The following is an 18,825-nucleotide window of genomic DNA, read 5'->3' as shown; positions in this document are numbered from 1 at the left end:
TTTTTAGTGTGTTTTGTCTTTAAAATAGAACACAGCAACGTCAGTTTGACGTTTGCGAAACTCCGTGGTTTCAGTATTACTTAATTGTGTAATACTCTTCCAGGAATTGCAGGCAGGCTGTTACTAACCACTAACTCATGAGATTTTTAGTTCGGGTGCGCAGTGTACGATCAGCGTTTCACGCTGCTTTCACTTTGATCATTTCTCTACTGAAAGGATGAACAGTTTAAGAATATCCTTGATTAACCTGCTTGGGTTGTATCTAATATTTTCTGAGGAGCACAGTGGATGCTGCTCGGACACTGGTGAGTTCATTTCATTTAAATTCTTTCCATTTCCATTGTAAAACTCCTCAAATATGTCCTGTAACTTTACACACACTGTGTTGCATTGTGTGCCAGTTTGGCAGCCACCAAGACCGAGCATCAGTCATCTGCGGGCATTCAGTGACAATCAAAGCCTCGTGGTGAGCTGGCTGGTAAACCACAGTGCCTTAGTGGGCAACATTAATGAGCTCCAGATCAGCCGCACTGAGGACCACACTGTTATTTACAGTGTGAGTACTGAAGATTTGTTGCCTGAAATTCAGGCTGTTTAAAGGCCCTGCATAGTTGCAGTAGTTTTATGTTATTGATTATCCTACTTATCCTATGAATGATGATGTCATGGATAATCACCAACTCAAACTTAAATTTATGGGGTTTTTTTTCCTGTCTTTGTTCATATAGAAAAATGTAAGTGCACCCTCTCCAGATTCACATGAATATGCATGGACATGGACCTCTGATCTACCTCTGGAGTGTGTGCATCATTCAGTCAGGATACGGTATTTCTACAATCAGTCTGTCCCGAGTCCCTGGAGCAAATGGGTAACTAACTATGGTGAGACGATGCCAAACCAAGCACATTGAAAACAGGTCTGTCTCTTGTGTGGACTGTTTCACTGTTAAGATAAACACTTGTTGCTGTTTGTTCAGTAACAGAGAGCCCTTCATCCTTTTTCTCTTTCCCCTCACCAATCTTTACATCAGTGTCTCAACCAGTGTTGCAGTGTCTGTTGCAGTCATTGCAATGGTCCGTTGCAATCCTCCTACTTAAAGCCTGCCTGTAATATACTGGGATGGGTAATCTTTTTATTGTATATAGCATTTGGAAGTATTATCCTACACACTTGTACAGGTTTTATGTCTCTCACTTGTCTAGTATCTTGTACTAAGGGGTGATGGCAGTGAGGGTTCTGGTGTCCTAGAGCGTACAAAGGAGTACAGATATTTGTAGCGGCACCACTGCTTCTATGCAAAGCTGGTCAGGTCCTCATCAGACTGCACTATAGCTCTGCTCTGTGGCCTGCAGGAGTTGAGGCAACGGATAAGACCAAGATTTTCCCCGTGGATCGGGTGCTGAGAGAGGGCACCAGTGCCATGTTCTGCTGCGTTCCCGCAGTTGGATTGAAAATCTCCAGTATAACCTTCTATGACAGCAAATACCCTCTCATCAGCATTGGAGCCAGAGTCAAGGCTATCGTTGTCGACAACCTGACCATCCGAAAAGATTGCATTAATGCTGTCTCACTCAGTTGCAGTGATACATCTGGCAATATCTGTCACACGTGGAACTTTGTCAGCTGTGAGTTTCAATTATTATTTATTTTGTTTACATTCTTGACATTCCTTTAATATTAATTTTCAAAAGATTTTTTTTTTTTAACATATATTTATGTATCTACCTGTGGGCTGTAGCTCCCCCCCAGAAGCCAAGAAACCTCAGCTGCACGACCTCACAAATGACAACTGTCACCTGCACCTGGGACCCAGACAAAAATCGATACCAATATGATCGCAACAAGCAAACACACACTCTTCACTTACAGTAAGCGCACACACTGCCAAACATTCAGGATGTATTCGTAGCTTTATGCACAGAATTTCAGGCATAGATTGCAGTGTCTTTGTAAACTATAAATACTGGTCCAACACGTTCAGCTTCAATCAGTTAAGATTATGTTGTTAAACCGATTCCAAACAGACCGTTCTGTTTGATGTCCCATGAGACTTTTCCCATTCCCGCCTCTGTTTATGAAAACACAGGAAATCAGACCAGGCTCCCATCAACTGCGAGCCATCCTCCTGTACTTTCCCGGCCATCCCACAGCTGGAAGAATACAACATCAGTGTGGTGGTGAAGGACCAGCTGGGAGAGGAGACAGAGAGCTACAGCTTCAATATCTCTGAAAGAGGTCATAGATCTTCCAAACATCTGAACAGAATTTGGAATATACAGTATATATTGTAACCATACAGTTTAGTTGTGTTTTTGAACCCCTAAAGACTCCTTGGTAGTGCTGTGTGCACGTAGGTGCCCCTGATTTATCTGCACAATGTGTTGAAATAAGTCCTGGTGTATTCAGCGTGTTCTTTGATGGTTCACTGAACAATCGCTTAAAGATGAACTTCTATTTATGTGTGGATTTCATTTGTGTGTTGCCATTAGTGCTTCCTTTTGTGGAAATAAACAGAGTGAGCCCTGGGGTGACAGACACCGCCGTGTCGTGGACCGTACGGGGGAACTTGACTCAACTGAACCTCCTCTGTCAGGTCAACGTAGACCCAGGCAGCACCACCAAGGTGAGTTTAATCCAGTTTCAAATAAAATATTTGTGCTGCAGAATTAGGAAGTTTTCGTGCATTTTTTTTACCCTTCTGTCTGTGTGTTTGTGGCAGCTTAACTGCAATAGTGTGAATGATCCGTGCAAAGTCAAACTGGAGCAACTGCTTCCCGACAGCCGCTACTCTACCAGGGTGCGCTGCTCTGTCAATGGCAGGCTCTGGGGAAAATGGACAAAGCCCATATCTTTCAAAACCTGTGAGTACAAAAAGAGTGTATTACCTGGATAATATGTTGTGTACAACGTGTGTCCATTCCATCCAAGGACCCAAGTTCAAGTTTGAGTCAAGACCACGCTCAGACAAGGTTAAGACCAAAAACTTCATATTGTTTCAAGCCAAGACTAAATCAGGCAATTAATTACCCTTCAACATTTATGAACCCAGGACATTGTGGTTGTATGTTATCCAACTTTGCCATCACAACCACCTTTAAAGCCCCCCCCCCCCATTCCAGAGGTAGATCAGAGGTCCATGTCCATTTATATTCATGTGAATCTGGAGACGGTGCACTTACATTTTTCTTTCTTTTTTTTCTTTATTTACATATGCTTTATTTTAAGCAGGCATGATTCAGGTTAGCCAACAATACAAGGCCCAGACATCCCAAAGTTCGTTCAAAGCCAGACTATAAACTACTTACTTAGTACTACACTGTTAGTACATACAAGTGTACTGTACTGGTAGCGATATTGCATGATCTGCTGATGCCTGTAATGCAAATAATCAATTTAAACAAATCATTAAACAAATAATCTTCATGCGCTTTCTTCAGATCGATTAGTGACCTTAAACTTATGGAGGAAAATAAAGCAGATGTCCGACCCCCGCAGTCGTCAAGTTACTCTATTGTGGACGACGGTGAGACCTCATGCTTGCCTGTTTTCCTGCAAATGTGTCATTTTGGCACAAGTCTTCGTGTAGTGGGGCACAAGCTCTTTGTTTGATTTAAAATATATTATCACCACAGCATGAACTTTTAATGACCACCACTGTTCTCAGCATGTTCATGGCTCAGCAACCACTGTAACCATCCAAGGTTACACAGTTCAGTGGTCGCAGGAAGGCCTAAACAGGACTGAGTGGAAGGACGGGGGACAGACCCGTGCAGAGGTCTCCATCGGTCCAGGACAGTGTAACTTCACTGTCCAGGCTGTCCCTGACACCGGTCCCTCCATCTCTGCTCATATCACCATCCCAAAGTTGGATGATAGTGGTAAGCAACCCATGGAGTCAGCTGAGATTGTGTCGGTTCGGCTGTCATTATACATAAATGCTTCTTATATCAAGTCATATTGCGAACTTTTTTCCCCATTTGGCAAGTTTGTATTCCAAAAAATGTAGCAGACAGATAGCCACTTGATCAAGGAGAAGATGGATGGCGGTGGTGATCAGTAGCTCAGATTTATGCCATTAGATGATCATCATAGAGTGAAAAGAAAAATCAGTCTTAGCTAAAGTGTGTGAAAACATAATAGGGCGTGTAGCTTTTTTTGTGTTGTTTTGTTGTTAGTGGCATGTTTTGAATCTACCTTCACCGCTACTTTTCTGGATGCATCACTTTAGATAATTAGTTAGATAATTAGTTTTGAACCAAATGTGTTTTTTTTTCCTCATCCTCAGTCTAAGATATCCAGGAGTTTGACAGAATTACGTATGAAGCGGCTTAAATTTGTGTTTCTGTCCAGAGAACCTCCCTGTAGGGAAGCGGTTAAAAAGCAGCACAGCTGGTGGTTTCACTCTGTCCTGGGCTGAGCAGGACACTGCCACTTGTGGCAATACAGTGGAGTGGTGCAATCTGGGAAGCGCAGTGCCTTGTACTCTGGAATGGATAAAGATGCCGGAGGGAAACAACACATTATTCCTACCTGCTAGTAAATTTTTGTCTTTTAGTTTTCCTTTAGTGGTCACTGTAAGTGCATACTTTAAGTTCTTTTTTTTTGCTATTTTGGTATTCAATGTCATACACCTTTATTTTGCAGGCAAGTTCAAAGCAGGTTGTAGGTATACATTTAATATCTATGGGTGCACAGAAAATGGACATAGACTACTGGAAATACAGACTGGATACTCACAAGAGCTTGGTAAGTGTTACTGGGTTCTACTGGAAATATGAGTGTGTGTGTGTGTGTGTGTGTGTGTGTGTGTGTGTGTGTGTGTGTGTGTGTGTGTGTGTGTGTGTGTGTGTGTGTGTGTGTGTGTGTTCATGAGGTTAATGAGGCACTTTGCTGATAGAGGGGTTTAAAGTACGTCTCAGAACTGGTGTTTCAACAGACAGGACGGTCAGATATACTGCAGGAGAGATAAGGTCTTGAGCACATGGTTAAAACTGAAACTTTTCATGCGGTGTGGCAGCTGAAATTTTGACACAGGGTGTCTTCATCCCAGGCTCTAATGAGGACATCAGACGTCATCTATATACAAGACACTGTGTTTCCTGTTTGTCAGATATGCAGAGGGGAATAAGCAGGAGGAAGCAGAGACAAGGAGGAAATGCATACGATAATCTTATTGATTGACGTCTGGGGACAGAACACCAGGTTTAATCTTTTATAAGAAAATAACCTCAAAGCCAAATCAATGGAAAAAAAGACATAGCAGCCACTTTCTGTCAGATCGAAGCTTTTGCAACAGAGTCTGACAGTTCAGCCCAACAATGCAGGCGCCAGATAGAAAGTCCCTGTGGGTTGAAATCAGTTGGAGAAGTTGCATCGTTGCTTAAAGTCTGGTTTTTTTGTTTTATTCCAATTGGTTTTATCTGTCTTCCTTCCTCAAAACCACCTCCTTTTCCCCAGGAGCTGTGAAGCCTCCGGTTCTGGTTGAACCTGTTGAGAGAACCCCCTCATCTGTGAAACTGGAGTGGCGTTACAATGAGGATGATCCGGCTCATCTGGCATTCATCACTGGTTACGTGGTTACTGTACAGGAAGGTCATACTGCAAGAGGGGCAGAGGACAGCCTCAAGAGTTAATAATTCCTGATTCCTTGCACTCTTTCTGTGCATATGCAAAATATGCGGACTGTTCTAAACAATCATCTGTTTACATTTCTTTGGTCATTAGAAGCAATCTCTAATTTGAGTCACACTAGAGTTATGAAACTTCTTGACAACATGAAACAAGGCATTAATAATCTTGTGTACTTTTAGATAATTTCAGTTTGTCAGTGGAAGACCCTCGGAATAAGTCTTTGACCATTGAAGGTCTGAGGCAGAGCCATGACTATGTTTTCTCTGTGATGGCACTTACCCAAAAGGGGCCTGGACAAGCAGCCAGTATCACCGTCAGGACCAGAACCAACTGTGAGCTCCATAACATCCAGTGCAATCTACAACAATTCAACAAGATCAATCAGTTTTAATGTTGTTTCTTCTCCTAGGCTTTTTCTCAAATTCGATTACACAGGCTTGCAATTTACTACTTGGTTGTGTAAACCGTTCACCTTCTGTTTCCTGCGGTAGACTCTGCTCACTTGACCAGTATCCTGACTCCCATATTGTTGCTGCTGGGCTGCACCATTCTTCTGTGGCGTCAAAGAAAAATGTGAGTAACTTCATCTTTAAATCTTCACTTTAACATTCATCCCTGCGGAAGACGACCTGGGGCCTCTCTCTTCCATCTCATTTTTTTGTTTTGTTTCTTTTCCAGGCTGAAGAGAGGGCTGAAGGAGATATTTGCTTATCCTGCTGGTATGAACATCAAAACGTCTGAGTTAGAGAACTTCCTGCATGAGGTATGGACACATCATTGAAATGGTCAAATAATGCACAGAGAGGAAACAACTACTATGCGCTAATCTTAAAATGCATATGGTACATAACGCATCATTTCTATTTTTTTTTGTGGAAATATTAAACTATTTCAATGAACTGAGTTTGACGCACTCTACAACACAACTCACACGGTCCTCCCTCTACAGTGGTTTCAGAACGTGTTTTTAGCTTTTATGATAGATTTCATAAACACTTGTGCAAAATGATTCTGTACATTCGGGCAGCTCATTACTTGCGATCGAATAAACCATCAGAGAGCAGCTCATCAATCAGCTTTCAAAATAAGTAAAATAACTTTTTGGTACAAAAGTGGTTTTAAGAGTATTAAAGGCAAATATAACACAATAGAGCCGTTCCCTGGAAATCCCTGATGTAGCTGCATAGCAAAGCAACTCCACTTCTGGGTCAATTTACCTGCCGTTGTCATGCATACATACTAAGTTGTGTACATTACGCCCACAGATATGGACCTCCCTCTATTATCTAAACTCGTGTAATTATTTGCCTTAAGTTTACATTATTATAATCCCCTCTACGTGTTTGTATAGACTATTGAGAGGATGCAGTCTCGCAACGTGGAGGAGTGCATCAGCTGTGACATTGAGATCCTGAATACCTGCCCTCAAGTGAATGAAACAACCACACTCAGCCGTCCTGAACCCTTGAACACACCACCCTCTCCTGGTTCTCAGTCATCTACTTCATCCTTGTCACCTTCCCGTGTGCCACTCCAAGACTACTGTCAGCACTCAGCCATGTTGCTCTGTGAGGGACCGGCCCCTCAGCAAATGGCATGCATCTCAAATAAGAATTACTTCTACTCCTTGCTGGAGGAAAACTCTGAGCCAAAAGAAGTCACAGCTACTGAAATCAAATCAAGCTTTGAACCTTCTGACTGTGCGCAGGAATCATATAGTGTTACATACGGTTATATCTCCAGTGATACTTTACAAGTATAAAGTCCAAAACCAAGCCAAAAGCTTCTATGCCATATATTTCATGTCTCAATTTCAATAGTCTAAATGCTGTGAACAGATGCTTTGTTCAATGGACATAATGCGAATCTGCAGCTTTCTAATGTAAAGATGTTAAGGTTTTGTATCCTGCCACATTTCAACAGAATATTTGCTTGTGTGATTTGTTTGCAGACTTATTGTAAAATATTGTATGTAGAGCAGAAAACGCAGACCAGGTAATCTAAAAAGCATTTGAAACAACTTTGTCTCTGCAGCAGTACAGTACAAAAATGAAACTGAAGGTGCTGTTATATGGGAAAGTGTACACGACGGCTTAAGAGGAACTCAGAGTGCTAAACTGTGAAGCAACGAGAGATGTTTATCTACAGGATGCAAACGGTACCACAGATAAGGTAGCTGAACATATCAAGTGGAAGGAAAATAAAATAGCATGTTTTTAAAAATTAAAAAACTGTGTTATCAGTTAGGAGGAGGTGGTATGTAGGCGTTACATTAAAAAAAGTCAGCCATATTGATGTATTATTTCAAAAAAGATTGGCTAAATAAATGAATAAATAAACAAGCATAAATAAATAAGAGTAAAGTGTTAGTGGTCAGAATTTCTTTGTAAACTTTGAATTCAGTTCTGTGCAGTGACTAATGGGTAAGCAGTCTGTTTTTACTGTGATGAGGGTCTGACTCAAATATCAAAACATACCTAGATCCTACATTTGATCTCCTCAACTTCCTGGAACAGGTCACTTGGTGATAGCAGAAGTGTCCTACAGATCTGCTGACATCATTTTGTTCACATCATTTCTGCAGATTTGTCAGCTGCACATTCTACCACATCCCAAAGGTGTTCTATTGGATTCAGATCTGGTGACTGGGGAGACCACTGAAGTCCACTGAACTCATTGGCATTTTCATGAAACCGGTTTGACACGACTTTTGCTTTGTGACATGAATGCTTTATCATGCTGGAAGTAGCCATTAGAAGATGGTCAATTGTGGCCACAAAGGGATGCACATGGTCAACAATACTCTGAGAGGCAGAGGCATTCAAACCGTGACCAGTTGGTATTAAGGGGCCCAAAGGGTACCAAGAAAACATTCCCCACACCATTACACCATAACCAGCCTGGACTCCTGTCACAAGGTAGGTTGGGTCCATGGATCCATGCTGTTGATGCCAAATTCTGACCCCACCATCTGCTGCCTCAGCAGAAATCCAGATTCATCAGACCAGGCTACATTTTTCCAGTCTTCAACTGTCCAGTTTTCGTGAGCCTGTGCCCACCGCAGCCTCAGATTTCTCTTCTTGGCTGACAGGAGTGGAACCCGACGTGGTCTACTGCTGTTGTAGCCCACCCGCCTCAAGGTTTCGACGTGTTGTTCATTCCGAGATGCTTTTCTGCTCACCACAGTTGTAAAGAGTGGTTATCTGAGTTACCAAAGCCTTTCCGTCAGCTCCAACCGGTCTGGCCATTCTGGCCTAACCCTAAGCATATGCAGTATAAATCTTGGATTGATGCAGCTGTCATCCACAATCTCGGTGTTATCAAAACTATTCACCTATCTGCCTTTACATTTTTACAAATATGGATGCGCTTAGTTTCATCTTAGTCAAAGTTATGAAGTTATGCACTGTTCAATGATTAGTATCTCATTCATCAGTTTTTAATCATTTGTCATTTAAGCTGTCTTTGCTCTGGTGAATTCTCGGCTGAACTTCCACCCAACACTCTTACCAACTCCACCAAACCACATTCCCTGCTCGTTACTTCATTCTGTTTGCTCCACTCTGTGGTTTGTTGCAGTTGCAGAATTGGTTCTGAAAAATCGTGTTAGACCTCTTCTGTGGATTTGGCTGTGACAGCGAGGTACTAAAATAGCGTGCAACAAATAGCATATCAAGCAGGGTAGCTCAGTGGCCGCTGGACTGTGTCCATTTATGCAGGACGTGTCCGTCTGGCCTGGGTGACCACTTACATGTATGGGACAGAAAAGGCCAGTCTGAGTTTTTTCATGTCTTTTCTTTTTGTTGATTCAAGGATTCAGCAGCTCATGAACTTGTATGAATCTGAACAGATATTATTGATGCGCATCATGCGCTCACACAAGTAAACACAGGTGAGAAATCAGAGATAAGAACTTTTTTCATTTGAGCTCATACTGGCACTTAACCTGTTTACTGCTCAGTTTCATTAGTGTTTCACCATAAATCCATCCACAGAATTTGAAATGAGGGGGGGGGGGCTGATTGTCCTGAACACTCTGGCAGCTTTAGGAGTTTTCACAAAAAATCTTTCAGAGACAAAGACAGATTGAAATGGAAACTACTGATTCCATCCTGTACTTTAGAAAATACTATGAAGAAATACTATGCAAGAATAGAGAACATCTTTAAAATGCAACAGTCCATGTCGTGCAGGTATAAAACATGGGAAAAAAATCTACACGTACTAAACATACTCTCAGACACACACACACACACACACACACACACACAGACACACACACACACACACGCGCTTATTGGTCACTGGAGCGAGCTGTGGCCTAAGATGATTCAATCCTCAGTAGTGCAGAGTTTACACAAATGAACAGAAAAAAAAAGCAGCACGCAAAAGTGTTTCACATCATCATGGAGCTACCAGCAGACAGTAAAGCTGAGGGAAGAAGGTGACACAGTCAGTCATTTCGGTCAGTTTTTTGTGGTTTGATCTTTGGATCTCTTAGGAGGAGGATCTTCTTCAGTGGCTTGTTGTCACTCCGGTGCTGTTCTCTGACTGGGAGCAAAGTCTGCTCTCAGATTTTAGTCTGCACCATTACGATCCAAAATAAACTGCTGAACAGACGCAACCTGGAAGCCAGTCTTCACACAGAATTCCTCTGTTGTACTCTTACTCTCACCTTTCTGTGCTTTCTGAAAGGGAAACACAAATGAGTGCGTTTACATGATAACTACAATTAAAAAAAAAGTATTGCAGTTTAATATGAGGTGGCAAAAGTGCAGATCATGTGAGGCGATTTGTCTGTCTTTGATGAGCTGGGATCCAAAGTTCAGACATGTAACACTAAGGGGCAGGTGAACAAATAGCAGTTTACAAGATGTGTAAACAAAATCAAGTTAGGGCTCGTGTCTGTTCTTTACCGTTGTGGTGGAGACACCATGCACTTCCAGAGGACGGCGTATAGAGCAAGTAAAAAGGCAATGAACACTGTGGCTGCAATTGCACCTAAAAGCACAGAACATACGTGTGTTTATTGTCACATGTTAAAATCCAACTTCATACATGCATGTGCCCTAGTGAGCACCAAGTGCAGTGTAGCGAGATTTACTTTTCGGGTTGTACCTTCTGCCGGGAGTGTTGCAGGAATCATTTGTTTACCTGTATCTCATCCTGTTGAGCTGATTGAACCAGTTCATCCACAGAAAACAAAAAAACACCGTGTTTTATGACTGCATATTCATATGCATATTTGTGCTCCACACTTTCCTATCCGTCTCCACTGCACTATTATATACCAAAAGAATCTCCCACTCTGAAAGAAAAAAAACAATCGGATCCTGCAGTGATAACACTACTGACTGTTGCTGAGACCCGAGGAATTTGACTGCCCTTTCCGAATTACTATTTTGGCTTCTGGTGAACGGACGCTTACTTGAAAGTAAGCACAGCTTACTGATATTGTATTATATGATCTTTTTAAGCAAGAAAGTCTTAAAAAATGTTTAAGGGTTATCTTGGGGTTGCATAGAGGCACCACTTTCAGGTTCAACTCCCAGAAATGCTGCCCTCCAGTTTGGTCACACGTCTGCATGCTCAGCAAACAGAGGCATGGAAACATGAGGGACCCGGGGTCAACAAACTGTAGAAGCTCTCCAGTACAAGGTTCAAATGATAAGCAAGAAACATACCCCGTAAGTCGCCAAAACACTGCGTATTCAACTGCGCACAGAGAAAGAAGTGTGTGTTGATGAAGTGTTATATTTTTGAATGTGTATGACAAAAAAAACAGCAGTCCCAGTATTTTTGGAAAATCTTGGTCTCTGGCTCAGCAAATGAAAATAACCCCCTGCAATCTGACGAAAATCACAGGACCTCACCGCAGTCATACTCCAAAAAGAACTGCCAAATAAAATGTTTTAGAGATTGGTCGACTGTTCGTGGTGTAACCTGATTCCCCTTTACTTGCGGGTCTCTACTCTCTGACTGGAATAGGCGGTCTTTGTTGGCTCAGGGTGGTATATCTTACAAAGCAGGTGTTCTTCTCTGAAACAGGTCCTGGGTCTGTAAAGACATCAGATTTTGGTCAAAGTGGCGCTCACCAGGGATGATCCCGCTGCTCCTTGTTAAGGACTCCTCTGTGAAGGAGGGACGAGTAGCAGCTCCAGTTGAACCTTCATGAGGGGGGAAAAAAAAGAGAATGTTTTAAAACTGCCAATACGTAAGACTGTGTGCGTGATACACTTGTTTACATAACTGAGTCATTAATGAGAATTCACTTTAAATTAAAAATTTCCAAGTTAGTCGAAAAGGTAATGATCTAGCATTTGAATTGCTCACTATTAAAATGCAAGTGGGTGAACAAAGTTACAAAAGAAAAAAAAAGAAAGAAACTGTGTCAGTGGTTCATTCAAATGTGAGGTCATTTCAGAATATTGCAGTACAGCCACTTCTTTTTTTTTTTTCCAGTAAGCTTTCAGGGGCCAGTTTCTTACGATCCTCTGAAGATTTCCAAACTGTCAACAGCTGCAGCAAGAACCAATCAGTTAACTCTCCCGATCTGCTTTTCAATCAGTAACTCCCTTCTCTGGTAAAGTGATTCACTACATTTGGTCATATGCATTTTCTGGGTGTCTAAAACATTCATGCTGCCTATTTCAAAGTTACAGTTTGTAGTTTTGTCTGAGAGCATTGACCTGCAACTACCGTGCTGCATAGAGTGTGTTTCCTTGATGACCCTGTGTGAACTCAAAATAGTATTGACTGTCAGTCATCTAAAGCTGACTGGAATTTACCTGAAGTAGATTCCCCTGTTTATTTGGCACTTTAATCAGATTTAATTATGTAAAAGTTAAGGTGGCCACAAGTCAATAAGAAGACAGAAGAGGTAAAAGCTCAACAAGGGGATAAGCCTCACCATTTCTCTGCTGAACAGCATGTAAAAGCTGCAGTGCGAGATCTGGGTCAACCATCTGAAAATGCAGCAAAAACATTCATGTTTGAACAAAGAGCGTAGAGCACGGGGCCCCGACGGATCAGGACACACCACTCCAGTTCAGGCAGGTAAACGACTCCTCTTGTGCAGGTTGAGATTCAGCCACTTATCACAATTACGTTTGCTTGGAACAGGAGGAGGAAGGAAAAAAAAAAAAAAAGGAAAAGATTGATCAGCAACAAGTCACGCTGCTTATAGCGGAGGAGTGGACTTGCTGCAGGAAGTGTGTGGTTAGGGAAACGACAGACGCAAAGATAAGAAAATAAGTGAGACACGTCTCCAACACATTTTGATCGAGACCCTTGTGGCTGTAGCTTACAGGGGGGATGAAACCGCTGCCAGTCCAGGTAAAAACTCTTGGTGCAACTCTCCGCAGGCTTGTAAACAGCAGCAGTGTCAGTAGCGAGGGACTACTGGGATCGATGGTGCACTGCTGCCCCAACCCCACCCCACCCCACCCCACCCCACCAGCCTCCTACCTTCGAGCTGTTTCCGATGCCGACGACAGTCTTGTTCTTATATTTCGCCTCCGTCCACATTTTGTTTTGAGGTTGTGCGCTCAGTTCACGCCGTTGTCGTCGTCTCACCTCAGCTGGGCGCTGAGACGCGCCTCTCGTGCTGCCTTCAAGTGCGTCGTTTGAAACTCGTACTTTTCCAGAGAACATTCCCGTTGTACCGCGTATTTGAGGCAGGGTATTCAAATAAAAGAAAATCCTTTATCTGAGCTGTTTAGATGATCGTTTTTTATTTATTTATTTTTGGTACCTGCTAACCTCCTGTTGATTGTGATCATTTGCAAGTTGTACCACCCAAATACACTCCCGGGTTTTCAATTTCCCCGTTAATATTAAGTTAAAACAGAGGCTACAACCGGATTCCCGGTTAACCTTCCCGCAGAAAGGCCGAGAGCAGAGGCCGCGCAGCCCTCAGTTTGCTGATGGAAGATAGAAATCTTAAAGATAGGACCGTTGACTTCCTGTTGCTGGACAGAACAAGTTAACCTTTACACTGTTTTTACACGACGTCCTGCGACACCACTTGGACGCCTGGAACAATGAAGACAAGGCCCACCAGAAGTTATGGCTGTTTATCTATGCAGGATCACGTGTCAGTGTTTTGAACAAAATAGTGTTCCAAAAACAAAATGTAAATACAGACAGAAAAGAACTGTTTATTATCTGAAGTCTTTTTAAAATGGCAGACCACAGCTGGATGAAAACGTTTAATGCAGACTGTTTAACACACTGATCGGTGAGACCTGACCTGCAAAGAGCTAGAGCGTAACTCCAAAGGTTTGACAGATATTCAAATTCAGCACATTAATTGGAATTTTTGAAAAGAAGAAATCAAACAAATATTTCAGAAACAACCCTGGACAAGCTTCACATGGGAGTTAGTGATAAGAAGAGTATACAGAAACTGTCCTTTATGGGAAATGTTTCGGTTTTTTCTCTCTTCTTTAAAAAAGAAAGACACCATCAGTCTGCAGAGATATTGCACAAATGTTTACACTGTAAGAGCAGAAAGAGCAAATTCAGATCTCACCCACGCAAACACACAGGCACTCGACATCAATGCAGCCTGCAGATGTTATATATCAGCAAATCACACACACATACAGTAGAAAGAGAGCAGAGAGACATCTTAAAATACACAACCAAAGGCATCTCTTCATCTTAAACTGATCAGCAGTTCACGAAGAAAGAAATTTCTACCCCGTCAGATCTAAACACAATGCAAACTGTGCTCTCAGTAAAAAAAAAAAAAAAAAAAAAAAAAAAAAATATTTAAAAGTCAGCCACGGAGTGTCTTAAAATAAGAGAGGGATGTGAAATCACTATTTATAATATCGCACAACACGTCTCTTTTCAAACATTATAATCGTTTCAGGGAAAACTTGACTAGCACATAGAAAGAGGCCAGAGAGTGCAACAGCACCTGAGATTCCCCAGAATCATCCCAGTCATAGGTTAGAGAGGTACGGACGAGCCCTGGACTGCAGAGGTCCCAGGGGGCTTTTGAACTCTAAAAACCTGCTTTAAGTGCCCATGTTGGCTACCAGAGTGAAAAGCATGGCTACGGTACGCAGAGATAAAGAGAATAGCTTACAGGTCCTGTCCTGCTAATGAGATGATGCAATTCTTCCACAGGACCGGGGGGGGGGGGGGTTACACGTTAGCCACGCTGCAATAAGGCTGCATCTATGGTGAAACATCCCTCTACATCTAATCTCCAACTTCTCTTCAGCTTTAAGATGCATCATCACACAATAACACAATCACCCAAAGTGGGAATGTTTAAGATTTCGTTTAACTCTATGAGACAGACAAAAGCAACAAAATCATGTAACTTAATACAGTATAGGAAAGATTTAAAAAAAAAAAAAAAAAAAAAAGTCTGTAAAATTCTTTGAGATTTTGTTTTCATATGTCCAAGCAGCCACTTGCTGTCTTGGCTGTCAGAGTTTTTAGATTGACCTCAACATTGAGGCTCATTGGAACAATAAAGTAAATAAACAGGGCCTCCTTGTGGACGCGAAGGTTATTCCTGCAAGAAAAATAGTTTAAGTTTTGAAGAACTGAACCAAAACAGTGACACGCTGTGTGAATTCACAAGATAAGACTGTGAGATTGTCCGAGTTGCCATGAAGCAGAAGCGCAACCGTTGTTAATACTCTTTCAAAACTTTTAAGATTCAAGATCAAACTATTAAGATTTGATTCAATCTGAATAACATTAAATGGTTTGAAGACAACACATCACCGATACACAACGTCACACTATTATGTCCTCAGCTGGTACTGAAACACCGCACAGATGATTACCCTTTGAATGGTTAAAAATAATTCAAATGTTACTTCTTCCCCCAACCAACCCCCATCAGTCACAATCCGGATAGGTCAATACCTTCCACCATTTCTATCTCTCATCCTGGCATCCCATTCCGGATTAGACGGCGTCAGTCCTGCCCTTTGTACTGAGAGCTGGTGACTGGTGCATGATGGGAGATGTAGGCAAAGCAGAAAGGCAGAGATGGGTATGTCCACAAGGACGAGGCAGCGTCATCACATGATTTCACAGCATGAGTTCTGTTTCCGTGCCTGCAGGGTCAACATGAACACACATGCACACAGTCAGGCATCTGAACTGTGACTGCCCAGCAGCCTCACGGTCCAACGTTAATAAGACCAATCGTCAGTACTCACAGTCTTGTAGAAGGCTTTGGACTGGTTTCCCAGGTGCTCTGACTTTGTCACAAGATCATCCAGTTTCTCTCCTCTCTCCAACAGACTTTCCATGGTGTTGTGCTACAGAAAACAAAATGTGTGTTTATGAGGTAGCGTGCAGTGTAAAGAATATGACTCGACAAGTGGTTGGGGAATACTATATAATGTTTCAGGCATGTAGAGTCACAATTTGGCCAATTAAACCGATGCACCGATAACGGTCTGAAGATTATTATGGCTTACAGTAGCAGTTCTGGGGCCCAGATCTTAGGGCTGAGAAGAAACTGCTTCTTGCCCCTCTCAGTTTAGTTTACTTTAGCAGTGTGTGCTCTGCATATCCTGTGTGTGTTCTGCTATAATGGAAAACTTCATAAAACATTTTTTTAAAAAAATATCCTCTATTGCCTCTATTCCAGGAAGTAATGTGCATATATTTCAGCCTCTTGATTATATTATTGGTTCCCAGCTAAGGGAGGATTTTACCAAAATGATCTTTGTCTCATCGAGCTCCGCCTGCACTTTGGACATTGCATCTGCTTCCCTGGGGTTCTGGAAAATAAAATAAAAAGTAACAAGCTGTCAGGTACACTGATACTGCTAATCGTTTGGCAGCATTTCGTGAACAAACTCTTGGATCGGCCACAAACAAATGAATGAATTTCATCTTCATGCCTCCATCTTTACAATGACTGCAGAGCACATCTCAGTACTGTTTAGTAAATGGTATCAAATGGCATAAGACATTTAGAAACTCTGGCAACTATGAAGGCATATCCAGGTGAATATGATATTGTTCTCTGTCCACAATTACAGTCTAGTCATAAGCATAGGCTATCGGAATAAACAGACTGACCTGGTATTTATAAAGGTGATTATCTAGGGCTTTGTAGGTTATGGTTTCAGGATTACCAGAGGGCCAGTCTATACTGTCGACTTGCCTGGAGAACTCCTCTAATACCTGGAAAAAAAACAAAACAAACAAATAAACAAACAAAAAAAAACAGAAATCTCAATATTGAAGTTGACATTGAAGTGCAATAATTATGCATCTAATATTTGCATATTTTTGTACCCACCTTGTCCAGCAATGTGAAACAGACTCTCTGTGGGTATTCAGTATCTGCGATGACCACAGCACCCAGGTTGTCATTTCTCACATACACATGGCACAGGTACTCTGAAAGAAAGCGAAACCATGTGTGCCACCATCAAAACAAAAGTGTGATAAAAATGGCATTTCCTGGTCTCATGGCACAGAGCCTGTTGGTGCACTTTGTTTAGAAAAGCTGAAGTAAAACTGATAAAGTTTCAAACAAAAGCTTAGCAATGTTCACCATAAGAAGACCGATAAGGACTCATTGTGGATTGTGGCTTTGCTTTCCCTGACATTTGGTAACATCAGCTTCATGTCACTTGATACGCCATTTTGATAATTCCGCTTGTTTGATGTTAAGGGCATAAAGTGGTTTGTTTTCTATGTTGCAGACCAATGAGAGTAAAAAGGAAGCATTTGCGTTGGTTGCTGGCAAACAGAATTGAAAAATTCTGGGAAAATTCCAATTGCTGAATGACAGTGAGAAAAACTGCAGTTTCCCCATTCTGACCCTTAAAAGACATCGTTAAATGTTAGTAGTCTATTAGACCAATATATGAGTGGACAACAAAAGCAAGGGAATTAATGTGTTTACCTATGTGAGCGCAGTTAACATAGACATAAGAAGAGAGGGGGCTTGAAGAGGGTTTGTTTACTATTTGGTTGGTCTGATATTACCGTGTGACAAATGAGACTAAATCCCAGAAAAATGAAAAATCACGAGTCTTTCCAGGCAGAATTCAATAGAATTGCTTGACACATTCCCATCTGCCTAACATTTGAGTCAAACTGGGCAAAAATCAGCTTCAACTGAAATGAAAGTTCGCTAGAAATGACCGTTTCTACATTTTTAAACTAGATGGAACCTGCTCATTTTTACCTTGTTCTTTGACAGAGGCACGGCTTCCTTGTGAGGTTCGTTCAACAAGCAAGGCACTGGTGAAGGTCATGAACTCCTGAACACTAAACAAACCAAAAGAATCGGGTCACTGCGTGGAAACCACGTAGACATGCCAGAAGGCATCTTATTTGCTGAGGTCTACGATCACACTTACTGCAAAAGCAGAAAAAACAAAAGCACGATAGAAACGGAAAAGGTAAGGACGTCGGTCAGGTGTGCTGGTCGTGATCGGTCAGACGCACCTGGAGCGCTGAAAGAAGCTGAAGGAAGACAGTTCGTAGGCCGCTTTGAGGAGGCTGGCTTTGGTGGCCCCTTTGTAGAGGATGCTGAGGCTGTAGAGCTTCATGCTGCCGCCGGATCTGTTCGGGGGCAGTCAGTCAGACACGGTCCTGACGATGTAATTGGGAAGATGACACAAGCAGGACTACGCGAGGGCATTCTACCTTATCCAGCCCAGCCACATAGCTTCCCTGCTAACAACGCGGCTAAAGAAACTTGAGTGAAACACAGCTGACAAGCGAAATTAGCCGCCTTGTTATGAGCTAACAGGCTAATGTTAGCCATGCTCGGCTTAAGTAAGTCTTTTTCTCCGGGCGAAGATCGATGGGTTAACTGACAGCGACCAGTATAAACTTACCCAGGACTGATAATAATGTATATGAAGTATAAACCTTACAATCATTTCTGAAATCAATTCAAGCCCACTGCTAGCTTCTGATGTTATCCGGTCTTCATGAGGCCTCAGCTTACTTACCAGACAAATCAGCAGCGAACCGTTTTGTGTCCCGTGAGAACAACCGAATAAACTTATTATTGCACATAAACTAAAACTCCAGGGTACGTACAGCAGACGTCCAGCGGCCTAATTGCCGTGTGGTTTGCGCTAACTCGATAATCTTCAAGACGCGGTTTAGTGACCAATCACCACGTCACGATCCTCATACGGTCCAACGGGATTTCGGCTCCGGTGGAAACAATCACGCCG

At 42.2% G+C, this 18,825-nt stretch overlaps 3 protein-coding genes across 12 annotated transcripts; 1 reads left to right on the top strand and 2 right to left on the bottom strand.

The window, feature by feature from the left end:
* Positions 1-131: 131 nt before the first annotated feature.
* Positions 132-8,102, top strand: osmr (oncostatin M receptor). Of its 4 annotated transcripts, XM_040154309.1 has the most exons (17): positions 132-305; positions 402-556; positions 729-882; positions 1,354-1,626; positions 1,740-1,869; positions 2,088-2,236; positions 2,491-2,624; positions 2,721-2,862; positions 3,439-3,524; positions 3,666-3,879; positions 4,352-4,537; positions 4,646-4,747; positions 5,459-5,629; positions 5,812-5,964; positions 6,124-6,205; positions 6,311-6,395; positions 6,984-8,101. In XM_040154309.1, exons 1-17 carry the CDS (start codon positions 218-220, stop codon positions 7,392-7,394), a joined length of 2,715 nt encoding a protein of 904 aa, XP_040010243.1. In that variant the 5' UTR covers positions 132-217; the 3' UTR covers positions 7,395-8,101. The 4 variants fall into 4 exon arrangements, with proteins under 4 accessions (XP_040010243.1, XP_040010242.1, XP_040010244.1 ...); XM_040154308.1 differs by having other exon boundaries at positions 4,352-4,747; positions 6,984-8,102; XM_040154310.1 differs by lacking the exon at positions 402-556 and having other exon boundaries at positions 193-305; positions 4,352-4,747; positions 6,984-8,102.
* sb:cb288 lies at positions 5,949-15,001 on the bottom strand. Of its 4 annotated transcripts, none has more exons than XM_040154318.1 (7): positions 13,100-15,001; positions 12,543-12,597; positions 11,655-11,799; positions 10,549-10,633; positions 10,308-10,320; positions 6,105-6,345; positions 5,949-5,990 (listed from the first exon to the last, which is right to left on the bottom strand). In XM_040154318.1, exons 1-6 carry the CDS (start codon positions 13,283-13,285, stop codon positions 6,341-6,343), a joined length of 489 nt encoding a protein of 162 aa, XP_040010252.1. In that variant the 5' UTR covers positions 13,286-15,001; the 3' UTR covers positions 5,949-5,990; positions 6,105-6,340. The 4 variants fall into 4 exon arrangements, 3 of the variants coding, with proteins under 3 accessions (XP_040010252.1, XP_040010253.1, XP_040010251.1); XM_040154319.1 differs by having other exon boundaries at positions 11,728-11,799; XM_040154317.1 differs by lacking the exons at positions 5,949-5,990; positions 6,105-6,345 and having other exon boundaries at positions 8,683-10,320.
* On the bottom strand, positions 15,000-18,825 carry ykt6 (YKT6 v-SNARE homolog (S. cerevisiae)). Of its 4 annotated transcripts, none has more exons than XM_040154312.1 (8): positions 18,595-18,825; positions 18,083-18,229; positions 17,820-17,902; positions 16,923-17,023; positions 16,700-16,804; positions 16,330-16,395; positions 15,826-15,927; positions 15,000-15,720 (listed from the first exon to the last, which is right to left on the bottom strand). In XM_040154312.1, the coding sequence occupies exons 2-8, from the start codon at positions 18,184-18,186 to the stop codon at positions 15,685-15,687; spliced, it is 597 nt and encodes a 198-aa protein (XP_040010246.1). In that variant the 5' UTR covers positions 18,187-18,229; positions 18,595-18,825; the 3' UTR covers positions 15,000-15,684. The 4 variants fall into 4 exon arrangements, with proteins under 4 accessions (XP_040010246.1, XP_040010247.1, XP_040010249.1 ...); XM_040154313.1 differs by having other exon boundaries at positions 18,083-18,199; XM_040154315.1 differs by having other exon boundaries at positions 18,711-18,818.

Source organism: Xiphias gladius, chromosome 19, assembly GCF_016859285.1.
Source record: "Xiphias gladius isolate SHS-SW01 ecotype Sanya breed wild chromosome 19, ASM1685928v1, whole genome shotgun sequence".
Lineage (NCBI taxonomy): Eukaryota > Metazoa > Chordata > Actinopteri > Istiophoriformes > Xiphiidae > Xiphias > Xiphias gladius.
This window is presented reverse-complemented; position numbering and strand designations above follow the sequence as displayed.

What these genes read in the sequence shown, in the direction of transcription:
- osmr (XM_040154308.1), top strand. Translation starts at nt 218, where the DNA reads ATGAACAGTTTAAGAATATCCTTGATTAACCTGCTTGGGTTGTATCTA. An exon ending in ACCCAGGCAGCACCACCAAG is followed by an intron (nt 2,625 to 2,720) that starts GTGAGTTTAATC and finishes TGTTTGTGGCAG; the next exon opens with CTTAACTGCAATAGTGTGAA. An exon ending in TTACTCTATTGTGGACGACG is followed by an intron (nt 3,525 to 3,665) that starts GTGAGACCTCAT and finishes CACTGTTCTCAG; the next exon opens with CATGTTCATGGCTCAGCAAC.
- sb:cb288 (XM_040154317.1), bottom strand. Translation starts at nt 13,285, where the DNA reads ATGTTCTCTGGAAAAGTACGAGTTTCAAACGACGCACTTGAAGGCAGC. An exon ending in GCATCGGAAACAGCTCGAAG is followed by an intron (nt 12,598 to 13,099) that starts GTAGGAGGCTGG and finishes CTGCATTTTCAG; the next exon opens with ATGGTTGACCCAGATCTCGC. An exon ending in ATGGTGTCTCCACCACAACG is followed by an intron (nt 10,321 to 10,548) that starts GTAAAGAACAGA and finishes TTTCCCTTTCAG; the next exon opens with AAAGCACAGAAAGGTGAGAG.
- ykt6 (XM_040154312.1), bottom strand. Translation starts at nt 18,186, where the DNA reads ATGAAGCTCTACAGCCTCAGCATCCTCTACAAAGGGGCCACCAAAGCC. An exon ending in GTTTCACATTGCTGGACAAG is followed by an intron (nt 16,805 to 16,922) that starts GTGGGTACAAAA and finishes TTTTTTTTCCAG; the next exon opens with GTATTAGAGGAGTTCTCCAG. An exon ending in CCAAAGCCTTCTACAAGACT is followed by an intron (nt 15,721 to 15,825) that starts GTGAGTACTGAC and finishes TTGACCCTGCAG; the next exon opens with GCACGGAAACAGAACTCATG.